Source organism: Anabrus simplex, chromosome 7, assembly GCF_040414725.1.
Source record: "Anabrus simplex isolate iqAnaSimp1 chromosome 7, ASM4041472v1, whole genome shotgun sequence".
Lineage (NCBI taxonomy): Eukaryota > Metazoa > Arthropoda > Insecta > Orthoptera > Tettigoniidae > Anabrus > Anabrus simplex.
Window position 1 is genome coordinate 32,997,977 of NC_090271.1, and position 14,082 is coordinate 33,012,058.

General features: G+C 43.9%; 1 protein-coding gene across 1 annotated transcript in view; it reads left to right on the forward strand.

Annotated features, from left to right (window-relative positions):
- LOC136877673 (dynein axonemal heavy chain 8) overlaps positions 1-14,082 on the forward strand; it is a 353,345-nt gene that overhangs the window by 309,807 nt on the left and 29,456 nt on the right. Inside the window, exon 27 of the mRNA XM_068228699.1 lies at positions 3,863-4,004. Within this exon, the coding sequence (XP_068084800.1) occupies positions 3,863-4,004 (142 nt within the window). The remainder of the gene's footprint in view (positions 1-3,862; positions 4,005-14,082) is intronic.

Genomic DNA, 14,082 nt, shown 5'->3' on the forward strand with positions numbered 1-14,082 from the left:
GCTAAGCCGCATGATTTTCAATTTTGGGCTCAGCATAAGTACCCAGTTGGATCCTTTTTCTCCCAAGCGATGACGTATAGTTTTCGTAGGTGTTACAGGATTTCCGTGGTCCAGAGGGATACAAGTGGTGAGACTAAAGCACACCAAGAAAATTTTAAATTTAGATATTTTCAAAGCTATCTTTTCCTTTCTCTTCACTGTACTCTTTTCAACAAAACAACAACAACAATATAATATATCCCCTCAATAACAGTAGGTAATTACAATAGTGAAAGCTTTAGCACTTAATAGTCATGGGAGAAACAGCTCCCATTATACCATACAAGACTTAATCTTCACAGGATCAGTAGGTCTTATAAATATCTTTGGTTAAAGAGAGAGAATGAAGTTCACCTTTGGAGGGAGTATTAAACCCTACTTTGTTTAAAGTAGAGAAAGAAGCTAGAGCTTTGAAAAACAAAGTTACCAAGAGGGGAAACAAACCCTCATCTTCAAAGGTTACATTTCAGGAAAGTCTCGAACCCTGAACCACAATTTTCCATTTCAATGGTTGTACCTCCTAAGAGCTCATATCAGAACACCTCTTATGATACTTAAAAGGTAATCAGCTTAAAGAAAGCCACACAGAATTTGCAGATCGAAAGATCCAGAAATGCAAGAACCGAAGCTCAGCCAAGAAATGGAAAAACGAAAGTTAATCAAAAGGCCGAGAACAAAATGAAATGGGATGCTGAACTTCTCAAACAATACCGTGATATGACTTGTCATAAAACATAGTAGGGCACAAGGTCCAGTGACTCAGCCACACTACAAGGTGACTCAGAGCAGAAAGAAGTTAAATTCCAAAACGCAGGATAGAAATTTAGAGTTAGAAAATTTAGCCTCCAGAAAGCAAAGTGAATAAGGAGAATGAGGGTACACACTCATATGTCCTTCAATTTACATAGTCCCCATAAGGGGTTTACACCATGTCCATAGACAACCTAGAAACCTACATAATTTAACCTAACTAAAATTGAGAAAACCCTATATTAAAATGAAGATAGTCGCAGCACACCCAAACTGTTACATGCTAGAGGGGAACGCTGGTATCTTCCTGTCACTACACTTTACATTTTAGGCAGATCGCTGTCTACCTTATCACTGCCCCAGCCTCGTCCATTGTTCCTTGGGAGGAGAACCTCACTTTATATCGCAGTCCCAGATCCAGATTGATAGATATATAAGGATCAAGCTCACAGTAATTATAGGGAAGAGCTGGCTGCTGTGCATAACCAGACAATAGTGGAAACATAGAAACACAAGATTCTAGCCCTTTATGTGCCAACCTTAAGACAGAAGTAATTCTCAACTAAATTAAACACAATCCAAGACCCTAGGTGGCACTCAGAAACAACCTAGTAATGAGCCAGTAATTTAAATATGGGATGAGTTGGCCATGCAGTTAGGAGCGAGCAGCTGCAAGCTTGCATCTGAGAGATAGTAGGTTCCAACCCCACTGTTGGCAGCACTGAAAATGGTTTTCCGTGGTTTCCCATTTTCATACCAGGAAAATACTGGGGTTGTACCTTAATTAAGGCAACAGCCGCTTCCTTCCCACTCCTAGGCCTTTCCTATACCATTGACGCCCATTGATGTTGGTGCGTCATAAAGCAAATTCTAAATTTAATAAAAGTCATTTAAGTGGACATAGTTCAGTTGTTTGTTTCTGTGAGACCTCACCAATTTTAGGCATAAGAAGGTTAGCCTAAAACTAGGGAGAGGCCATGTTACTGTCAAAGTGGGCTTATAAGTTTTCTCAAAGTCCAAATTTTTAACATCAAATTCCAAGAAAATGTTGAGGGACCTTTTGAGAATATTAAAGAGGATAAGTGAAAGTTGATGTTTACAGGATCTCTCTTGTAAGCCCAGGCCATCCTACAGCATTTTTACTCTCCCAGACCTAAGCAGCTGTATGGGAGGCACGACCTTGCAAGGAGCGTGCACATGTTTGACCTAGCATCAATAACCAGTCTGAATCTCAGCTGATAACTTGGTGAGACAGTTATCATTGCAACACCGTATTTTCATATGTAAAAGTTATTTCAAGTACAAGGCAGCTTGACAGGTATGCGATGCAATTGTTCATCAATTTCCTGGTGAAGTTCCACCTTTATGAGTACAGATTCATGTAATCTATATAAATAAAGTTCTAGGGGGTCTGCTGTCTGTCATTTCATATGTTTTGCCAATTTTTCAGATATTTATCCATTTTAAGTCAACTCAAGACCGTATCAGTGGTTTTTATTTTTCGTGTCTGTTTGTTAAAGGAATGATGGTATCATATTTGGAACACTCATTGACACGACGAGTTGCCTTATGTTAGCCAAATTTTATGAACCCAGCTGTCACATGAGTATCAAAAAAAAAATCTTACTTACTGCTTTTACGGCAAAATCCATATACATTGTAGAATACCGTAGTGAAGCACGGGTACATTTGCTAGTTATAAATAAATTTGAAACTACTGGCTCAGAGCTCAATAAAAAACATGCACGCACACAAACAATTTTAACAGATGAAAATTTACATTACTTTGGTGCAAATATTCAATGATCACCAAATAAATCACTCACAAAATTAGTACAACAAGTAGGGATTTTGGTTTTTTCTGCACACAGAGCTACAAAGCTGTTACACATCAAACTGTACAGATTTACATGGGCCCATTGTTTAAAACCTGCTGATCTTGCATCATTGAATGATCGCTTATTCGAACCACAGCTTGTGTTCTTTGCGGATGAGTCCTGGTTTCATCTTAACGGTCGTGTGAACAGTCATAACTCTCGCTTTTGGTGTGCAGAAAATCCTAATGGTGTTTGTGAAGTCCCTCATTATGAAGGATATTTATAAGGTAAGATTTCATATAAGATTGTATATACATTTACAGCAGAGCGGCCGTGTGCGACGTAAGTTGGGCTGAGGCAGCTTCTGTAGCGCAGAGTACAAACATCATGCTCTCAGTCTGGGATTATAAGAGAGACCCTTATATTAAGGTTCTCAGAAGACCCGTGTACACATATAAATTTGAATAACAACCGCTGGGGAGGAGGAGGGGTGTATTTCCTCCAGGTTTGCTGTTAAAACTTTACCTGGACTTTTAGGAAACTTTAAGTCCATGAAAAGTACAGGTCACTGATGGGTGAAAGAAATACTTACACTTGTGTTCTTATGCTGAGATCCAATTTTGAAACCCTGCACCCAGCCTGGCCCCCTCAGAGAATTCTGGGAATATTTTATTTTTCTAGGGATCCTGAGGGCATCAACTTCTCTAGCACCAAGTTCTTAAGTTTATACGATGCCTGGAAGTGTCTCATTAATTCATGTCTATTTTCATTTTTATACTTCTGTACAGATCGCTTCCTATCCAGTTCCATTTATTAGTATCCTTAATATCCCAAAAATATCCCTCATCATTTTCTCAGGGTTTGATGTTAACAATATGGACTTGCAGGAACTTTTAAGCCCATGAAAACAGTAGGTCATTGCTTTGGATAAATATATCCGACTGGGTGTCTACATTCCATTCTTATGCTGAGCCCCAATTTTGAAACCTGCCAGCCTGGCCCCTTGGGGAATTTTGAGAATTTTCAATTCCTCTAGGGATCCTGAGGTCATCAGCTTTGCTGGTACCAAGTTTTAAGTTTCTATGATGCCTGAAAGTGCCTCATTCATTCTCGTCTATTTTCCTTAATTTATACCTTTATATATATATATGTGCATGAGATTGTATGAAATTTTTGACCAACACTGTAATTTAATGTTGATATCTGGATAGTCATATAGCCCATTATCAGTTGTTTTTTCTTCCTGTTGACTTTAGATTAAAGATCATGGGCATCACATCCTCCATGAACATTTTCCTGCGGCAGGAGTTGGACCGAATGCAGAAAGTGATAAAGATTGTTAGGACCACTCTCAAGGATCTCCTGTTGGCAATAGAGGGAACTATTATCATGAATGAGGTAAGACTTATCTATACTGATCAATGTGTTAAAAGGACCATTATTCACTCATTCACCAGTAAAACTGTAAGCAAACTAACAAGGGGAACCTATATCTATCTACAAGGTGGATGGAAATGTCGTCAACCGGGTATACGAGCTGTGGACGGTTGGTCATAATGATTTTAAAAAAATTAAAAACTGAAATCTCGCACTGTTGTCATTTGATCAGTTTCTGAAGTTAGCCTATCAGATCACTTTGCAGGTGAGCTAAAATGGGCTTTGCACGGCAGCGTTGGTAAATCTGTAGGTGACTCTCCAACAGTACAACTTATATGTAATTCCTCTTGCAACTGGCTTCTGTTAATTTTAGCTCTGCTGTAACACTGCAGTACACCTTAATAATTGTATCTGATACATTTTCAACATATTATCCTCCAAAATACAAATGAGACCAATGCCGACGTCATGATCACCGGCCATTAGAAAAGAGGCTGATGCACTACATGAATCAGTTCTGTACTATGCAGTATGATGACTGTTCTCTAACAAAATTTTTTTGCAAGTTAGGATCCTTAAAAATTCCTCTGGCAAATTTTAGCAGCATTTTTCCTTACATGGGCTTCCAGAATCATACATCTGGGAGTACTCCTTCTTATTTAGACACTCAGTTATGTTGGTAGACTGGAAAAAAATTAACTACAATCCTATGGTTATTATTCTCTGAACTACAATACACCTCCTATGACATCACCTGGTCATCCAACTGAGTTACCTTGAGTTTTACAGTTCCAAATATGTCTGATCATGCACAATACTGAAAGGTCGTACTAAGTAAAGAGCAGCTGAGAAGGGACAAGTGAAGAATGGCAACTGAGCACTGATTTTCACTGAATTGGAAGTGAGCAATGAACAGTGAGTGTGTAAGCAAGTTTTATTATTATTATTATCCTCTCCAGAGCTCTGTCTCAGTGTTCTATTGTGTGTTGGTGTAAATTGACTGTTAAATCAGTGTGTGTTCTTCCATATTGGCAAATTAAGTAAAACTGACAATTTTGAAGAGATTTTCACCATGTTTGTGGGTTACTGTAGTCACGTCCTAGTTCGTGAACCATGGGCAACGGCTGAGTGGCCTAGTAAGTGGTCCTGAGAGTCGGGATACCAGTTGCTATGGAATGGGAGTGGGCATCTCGGACATATTCTGAGTCATGGCCCTCCTCGTGCTCAGGCGGCTAGGACTATACAATTCACCGGTGGTCCATAACCCATTAGAGCAGAGATCCTCACTTAGACTATGTGCAAGTAGGGTAGCATCCTGCTTCATGAATTTACCAACCTCAGAACATTTTAAGCAAGCCTCAGACCTATGGGAGTAATGGAGTCCCACTCCCATTTGACAGGCAAAGGACTCCTTGGAAACAACTTGGCGAACAAAATGGAATTCGATGGGGAGCTATCAATATTAATGGGGCTTATGGAAGAAAGAAAGTAGAACTGGCTGAGTCAGCAAAGAGGATGCATTTGGATGTGCTAGGAGTAAGTGATATTCGGGTGAGGGGAGATAACGAGGAAGAGATAGGAGATTATAAAGTATACTTGACGGGTGTTAGAAAGGGAAGGGCAGAGTCTGGGGTAGGGCTCTTTATCAGGAATACCATTGCACGCAACATAGTTTCTGTTAGGCATGTAAATGAGCGAATGATGTGGGTAGATTTGTCAGTTGGAGGAATTAGGACTAGAATTGTGTCCGTGTATTCACCTTGTGAGGGTGAAGATGAGGATGAAGTTGACAAGTTTTATGAAGCATTGAGTGACATCATGGTCAGGGTCAACAGCAAGGATAGAATAGTGCTAATGGGCGATTTCAATGCAAGAGTTGGGAATAGAACTGAAGGATACGAAAGGGTGATTGGTAAATGTGGGGAAGATATGGAAGCTAATGGGAATGGGAAGTGTTTGCTGGACTTATGTGCTAGTATGGGTTTAGTTGTTACGAATACATTCTTCAAGCATAAGGCTATTCACCGCTACACATGGGAGGCTAGGGGTACCAGATCCATAATAGACTATATCTTAACAGACTTCGAATTCAGGAAATCTGTTAGGAATGTACAAGTTTTCCACGGATTTTTCGATGATACAGACCACTATCTGATCTGTAGTGAACTAAGTATCTCTAGGCCTAGGGTAGAGAAAGTGAAATCTGTCTGCAAACAAATAAGGGTAGAAAATCTCCAGGACGAGGAAATTAGACAGAAGTACATGGATATGATTAGTGAGAAGTTTCAAACAGTAGACAGTAAGCAGGTTCAGGATATAGAAAGTGAATGGGTGGCATACAGGGATGCTGTAGTAGAAACAGCAAGGGAATGCCTAGGAACAACTGTGTGTAAAGATGGGAAAAGGCAAACATCTTTGTGGAATGATGAAGTGAGAGCAGCGTAGAAAGAAGGCTTATCAGAAATGGCTCCAAACAAGGGCCAAGGCAGACAGGGAATTGTATATTGATGAAAGAAACAGAGCGAAACAAATAGTTGTTGAATCCAAAATGAAGTCATGGGAAGATTTTGGTAACAACCTGGAAAGGATAGGTCAAGCAGCAGGGAAACCTTTCTGGACAGTAATAAAGAATCTTAGGAAGGGAGGGAAAAAGGAAATGAACAGTGTTTTGAGTAATTCAGGTGAACTCATAATAGATCCCAGAGAATCACTGGAGAGGTGGAGGGAATATTTTGAACATCTTCTCAATGTAAAAGGAAATCATCCTGGTGGTGTTACAAACAGCCAAGCTCATGGGGAGGAGGAAAATGATGTTGGTGAAATTATGCTTGAGGAAGTGGAAAGGATGGTAAATAAACTCCATTGTCATAAAGCAGCAGGAATAGATGAAATTAGATCTGAAACGGTGAAGTATAGTGGGAAGACAGGGATGAAATGGCTTCGTAGAGTAGTAAAATTAGCATGGAGTGTTGGTAAGGTACCCTCAGATTGGACAAAAGCAGTAATTGCACCTATCTATAAGCAAGGGAACAGGAAGGATTGCAACAACTATCAAGGTATCTCATTGATTAGTATACCAGGCAAAGTATTCACTGGCATCTTGGAAGGGAGGGTGCGATTAGTCGTTGAGAGGAAGTTGGATGAAACCCAGTGTGGTTTCAGACCACAGAGAGGCTGTCAGGATCAGATTTTCAGTATGCGCCAGGTAATTGAAAAACACTACGAGAGGAATAGGCAGTTGTGTTTATGTTTCATAGATCTAGAGAAAGCATATGACAGGGTACCGAGGGAAAAGGTGTTCGCTACATTGGGGGACTATGGAATTAAAGGTAGATTATTAAAATCAATCAAAGGCATTTATGTTGACAATTGGGCTTCAGTGAGAATTGATGGTAGAATGAGTTCTTGGTTCAGGGTACTTACAGGGGTTAGACAAGGCTGTAATCTTTCACCTTTGCTGTTCGTAGTTTACATGGATCGTCTGCTGAAAGGTATAAAATGGCAGGGATGGATTCAGTTAGGTGGAAATGTAATAATCAGCCTGGCCTATGCTGACGACTTGGTCTTAATGGCAGATTGTGCCGAAAGCCTGCAGTGTAATATCTTGGAACTTGAAAATAGGTGCAATGAGTATGGTATGAAAATTAGTCTCTCGAAGACTAAGTTGATGTCAGTAGGTAAGAAATTCAACAGAACTGAATGTCAGATTGGTGATACAAAGCTAGAACAGTCAGATCAAAAATTAGATGTTGGCTTTTCAGGCGTTTGTTCTATTAACCAGCATTTCGTCTTAGGTCTGACACTAGACTCGTCAGAGTGGGATGTGTCAGACCCTACCCACTGATGCTGGGGTGTATGCAGGTGAACTTATCAGAAGCCTCTTATGTGGCACAATCTGATAACTGCATACAGGAGATAAAACTCCACAATGGAATTAATGCCCGCCTAGCAATTCCAAATGGTAATTCTAAATTCCCATGGAGGGAATTAGATATTTTTCCACCAATAGAGCATATCAAAAATCAGATCAAAAATTAGATGTTGGCTTTTCACGCGTTTGTTCTATTAACCAGCATTTCGTCTTAGGTCTGACACTAGACTCGTCAGAGTGGGATGTGTCAGACCCTACCCACTGATGCTGGGGTGTATGCAGGTGAACTTATCAGAAGCCTCTTATGTGGCACAATCTGATAACTGCATACAGGAGATAAAACTCCACAATGGAATTAATGCCCGCCTAGCAATTCCAAATGGTAATTCTAAATTCCCATGGAGGGAATTAGATATTTTTCCACCAATAGAGCATATCAAAAATCAGATCAAAAATTAGATGTTGGCTTTTCAGGCGTTTGTTCTATTAACCAGCATTTCGTCTTAGGTCCGACACTAGACTCGTCAGAGTGGGATGTGTCAGACCCTACCCACTGATGCTGGGGTGTATGCAGGTGAACTTATCAGAAGCCTCTTATGTGGCACAATCTGATAACTGCATACAGGAGATAAAACTCCACAATGGAATTAATGCCCGCCTAGCAATTCCAAATGGTAATTCTAAATTCCCATGGAGGGAATTAGATATTTTTCCACCAATAGAGCATATCAAAAATCAGATCAAAAATTAGATGTTGGCTTTTCAGGCGTTTGTTCTATTAACCAGCATTTCGTCTTAGGTCTGACACTAGACTCGTCAGAGTGGGATGTGTCAGACCCTACCCACTGATGCTGGGGTGTATGCAGGTGAACTTATCAGAAGCCTCTTATGTGGCACAATCTGATAACTGCATACAGGAGATAAAACTCCACAATGGAATTAATGCCCGCCTAGCAATTCCAAATGGTAATTCTAAATTCCCATGGAGGGAATTAGATATTTTTCCACCAATAGAGCATATCAAAAATCAGATCAAAAATTAGATGTTGGCTTTTCAGGCGTTTGTTCTATTAACCAGCATTTCGTCTTAGGTCTGACACTAGACTCGTCAGAGTGGGATGAGTCAGACCCTACCCACTGATGCTGGGGTGTATGCAGGTGAACGTCGTCCTCGTCCGTCGTCCATGAGGTCATTTCATTCCTCCCAAAGGGGAGGCGGGCCATCAGCTGAACAAAGCAGCTCTTCGGCCAGAGGGTAAAGCAAGAAATAGTAAAAATGACATGTAGAAGGCATGTATCGTACACACCGAAAAGGGATGAATGTAAGTGAAGTGGCGCAGGGAGACCGTGACAACAAGCCGGGACCCAGGGAGGAGCCGCAAAGCACCCGATCGAGCGAACCCCCGCGAACACCAGAGAGAGGAGGGGCGAGAAATTTATTAACAGAGAAAATCTCAGGCGCGCATTACAGAAAAGTGAGAGTGTTACAGTGAGTTATACAAAAGTATAAAGTACAGAGAGCCACAAAAGAGTATTACAGAGGGTGAGGTGGGGCAGGGTGTGAGTACGATGGAACAGTAGTGAAAGGAGAACAAGAGGGGTAAGATTGGAGGAGAAGATAATAGAGTGTAGTAGTGATATTGGTGATGGAGGTGGCAAGTAAACGGAGAAGTTCGAAAAAGGAAAGAGGCGGCGGGCTGGAAAGTGGGTGCGGAACAGGAGGGTAAAAAGCGGGAGACGGGGGGTCGGGTGGTGGTGTTGGTCGTGAACGGGCAGAGGGGGAAGGGGGAGGGGATCTCGTGGCACGGGGTGGGGAACGAGAGGGTTCCACACGATAAGTCCGCCGATGAAGATGGACGCCGCTGGTGATCAAGCGTTGGACGTCTTCAGCGGTGGGAAGCTGAAGGCGAACCATGTACGTCGGCCCATGGATGTTGAAAATGCGGAAAACTCGCCGCGCCGGGACGCCTGCCTGATGGAGGTCGAGCAGGAGGTCGTGCTCAGTAATAGCTGGGTCAACGCCACGGAGAACACAGCTGAATGAAGACGGAGGATGCGTCGTAGGAGCGCCAGACTCGCGAACAGAGGCTGGCGGAGTGGCGCTGGCAGGAGCAACAGAATCGGCAGGGGGCCGCTGGGGACTCAGAATAGCCGTGGAGACGGAGGATACAGTGGGAGACGGCAACGGGGAGGAGTGACTAGACGTAAGAGTGAGGGTGGAAGAAGATGGGGAAAGATGAACGGAAGTGGTGACGGTAGTGGTAGTGATAGTAAGAGTAGGGGAAGCAGCTGTAGAAGTAGGGAGGGGAGACGGTACAGAGAGAGGGAAGGCAGGATCAGAGGCCAGATGCTGTAAAATATGGGCAGGGGTAGGAAGAACGGCATGCGCGACATTAAAAATCACTAAGTCACCACGAAGAAGGGCCAAAGATTCCATGTTGGGATCACTGAAGAAGACCACGATGTCAGGAGACGGCTGGCCAGAGAAGGCATCCTGAAGACGAAGGACCACTCGAACGTCAGTCCCGACGTCACAAAGCCACTTGCGAATTGCGGCAGGGGAAAAGGCAGTGTCCACATTCTTCACAAGACAAGAGGAAGTCATGGTGGAGAGGCGACAGCCAACGAGGCGTCTGCCCAATTCTTGTTGGTTAAGGCGGTTGAGATAGCAGAAATTGGCGATGAGAAGAGCGCCACCCAACCGAAAAAATATGTGGACAGGAGTATGCAGGTGAACGCTCGCTCGCTCGGACGCTTTCATTCCCCACCCTGAGGGGGTGGGGCGGGCCACCTAGAGGGTGTCGCCCTCTCCCTGGCCAGGGGATTGGACGGGGTTGTGTGGGATTGGAGGAAAAGAGAGATGGGGGGAAAAAAAGGATTAATGCGTTGGAGGAGATGTTGAAGTGCAAGAGTGACTGGAGGTGGGCGTAGGATTACTCTTTATTATATATGACGGGCATAGGGGGGGAGGCGGGACATTCTGTGAGCTTTTTTTTTTTTTTCAATACAGACATGATGCAAAAATGGATACAACAGACTTCGTGGGTAACATAAATTGACAGAGAAAAGAAAAAACACATAAGGTGATGAATATCATAAGTACATGTTACAAAGTTTGGGAAAAATAAAAATAACAAGCATACTTAGTGACATAGCCTTCCTTAGCAGAGCCTAATGCAAAATATCGGACATGTACACTCCAGTTAATATACGTAAATTATACAAGAGGAGGCAGAAGCGAAGTATGTATATATGGTCTATCTTGGAGATATATAAAGTAAGGAATAGGTGATTAATTATCAGTACATTAAGTATGAATTGTATAAAGAGATTAAAGAAAATAGGTACTAAGTGAAAAAGTAGAGGACTTGGTAGCAATGTAAATGAAAAAAGTTGCCCCTAGACAGTCTCCACACGCTGTCCGAGTGGAGGGGTCTGGTGGAGAGATTTGAAGATATGGAGTGGGGTGGGGATAAAGAGAGGGGTTTTGAGAGGGGAGTGCAGGAGAAGGGAGAGTATAGGATTGTTGCGGTCAAGGGAACGTTGGAAATAGCGGGCAGCAAGAATGGAGACGAAGGTATCTAGTTTGGGAATTGGGAAGATGTTGTACAAGTCAGAGGTGTGAAAGAGTGGATGAAGGCGGAGGGCGATGCGAACTAGGCGGCGTTCCATGGATAGGAAAGGTTTAAGGAGGGTAGGGTGAGAGTCTGCAACAGCCAGCCAGGCGGTGAAACCATAGACGATGGCAGAACGAATGAAGGCGGTGTAGGTGAGTAGGAGAAGGTGGGAGTTAAGGCCCCAGGTAGTCCCGGCAAGCCGGCGAACCAACCGGGCTCGACGGGAAGATTTGGTTTGAAGGGTCCGGAAATGCGGGCGGAAAGTGAGGAATTCGTCTATGGTTACACCAAGGTACTTGAGGGAGGGTTGAACGGTAAGTGGGGTGTCGCGGATGGTGAGTCGGAGGAGGCCAGGGTCACGGGTCACTGAAAAGCGACGGCGGCTACGACGGATTAAGATTGATTGGGTTTTGGAGGGGTTTATACGGAGATGCCACTTGTCACACCAGGAGAGAAAGGAGTCAAGGTAAGGCTGTACAAGGTTATTCATGCTAGAGACGGAGGGAAGGGGTGCTAGAAGTGCAGTATCGTCCGCGAACTGAAGTAACTGAATGGGGTGGTTGAGGAATATCTGCTACGAACAAGATGAAGAGTATTGGGGATAGCGGGGAGCCTTGAGGAACACCATAGGACATAGAAAATGAAGAGGAGAGTTCACGATTAATGGATATCCTAGCAGATCGGTGGGAGAGATAAGAGGCGATGAGGCGAATGTAGGTAGTAGGTAGGGCAAAAAAGTTAAGTTTAAAGATGAGGGCTGCGTGCCAAACAGAGTCGAAGGCCTGGTTGAAATCGAAAGTTATGAGAAGGGAAGGTTTTCCATGGTTGAGGTGATTGGAGGCTATTTGGATGAGCTTAAGGAGTTGGTCTTGTGAGGATAAGCCGGGACGGAAACCTCCTTGGGAAAGCGGGAGAAGGTGATGGGACGACAGGTGGGAGTGGAGGCGGCGGACCAGGATTTTATCTAGAAGTTTAGCTAGGACAGAAATGAGACATATTGGTCGGTATGAGTCTAAGTCGGACAAGGGTTTTCCGGATTTGGGGAACAGAAGCATGATGGATTTCTTCCAGGCGGTTGGATAGAAACCGGTATGGAGGATAAAAGTGAAAAGGGTGGCTAGAAGAGTGAAGAGGATGGGAGGGGCTTCACGTATATGGCGGTAACGGATATTATCGGGGCCGGGTGCGGTGTTGCGAGTTTTGGAGAGAGCGATATGAATATCGGTGGGGGTGATGGGAGAATTGAGAGGATGAGGGGAGGGTGTGTGTGTAGCAGAGGGAATGAGTTTAGGAGAAGCTTGAATATCATGATAGAGCGGTGTGTCAGCAAAGCAGAAGTGGTGGGAGATTTGGTTGTTGAAGCGCCAGGCGAAATGTTCAGAGAAGATCTCCAACTTTTCCGTGGTGTTAGCTGGAGACTTTCCTTGGTGAATGATAGGATAGGTAGGGGTGCTGTGTTGGCCGAGGAGGCTGGAAAGACGACGCCAGTATTGGGAGGGATGAGCATGTAAGGAGTTAAGTGTTGTACAGGTTTGAGACCATGAACGACGTTTATAAGAGATAAGGTAGTTACGTATTGTGCGGATTAGTTGGCGGTGCCGACGGAGAAAATAGGTGTCACGGGTGCGGGTGAAATCCTGGAGATAGGATTGAGAAAGTTTCTGGAGACGGAGAAATTTAGGCGGAAGGCGCGGTTTGGAGGGTGAATGTAAAGTGGTGGGGATGTGTGCTTGGGAAGCAGAGGAGATAGAAGAGTGCAGGAGATCCTGAAGTGAATCAACTGAGGTCTGGTCGGTCAGAGGTGGAGAAGAGTGTGGGAGCATGTTGGAAAGGGCGGAGCGATATGAATTCCAATTGGCTTGAGCAAAATTGGGTACTGGTTGGGGAGGTGATGTATTTGAGGAGTGGTGGTGAGTGGGGATTTGTAATAGAACAGGGATATGATCACTGCCAATGCTGGGAAGAAGTGTAATAGTGATGAGATGTGTAAGAGAATTATGTGTGATGATGGCATCAGGTGTGGTCTGGGAGGAGGGGCGTGTTGGGCCGGGAAGGGGGAGAAGGGAGGAATCGATGGCACTGAGGAGGGAGTGGAGGCTGTGCATTTCTCGAACGGATCTGTCGGTGAGATTCAGGTCGGCAAGAAGAATGTAGTGCGGAAAGGTTCTGCTGAGGTGAGTGATGTAATCTAGTGGGAGGGGTTGGGTGGAACGCGTGTAAATTGTAGCGAGATGTAGGATGCGGGAGCGAAAGTAGATTGTGGCGGCAATGGATTCTGGAAAGTGAAGGGGATGAGGTGGAACATGAAGGCGAGTGGGAAGGGAACCTTTTATAGCTATTGCTGATCCCCCTCGTCCGCGGTCGTCGGGGTGATCTGCTCGATGAAGGATGTATCCAGGAAGATGAGCTGGAGTTCGTGGACGGAGCATGGTTTCGTTCAGTAAGATGGTGTGAACGGGGTACTGTTGGATGAGAGTCAGGAGGTGGAGACGCTTGGTGGAAAATGATTGGATATTGATGAAGAGAATGGAGATGGGAGGGGAGGAATTCACACGTTTGGATCGACAAGCCATCAAACAAGAGTCTCCAAGCGGGTGAATTGAAAATGGGA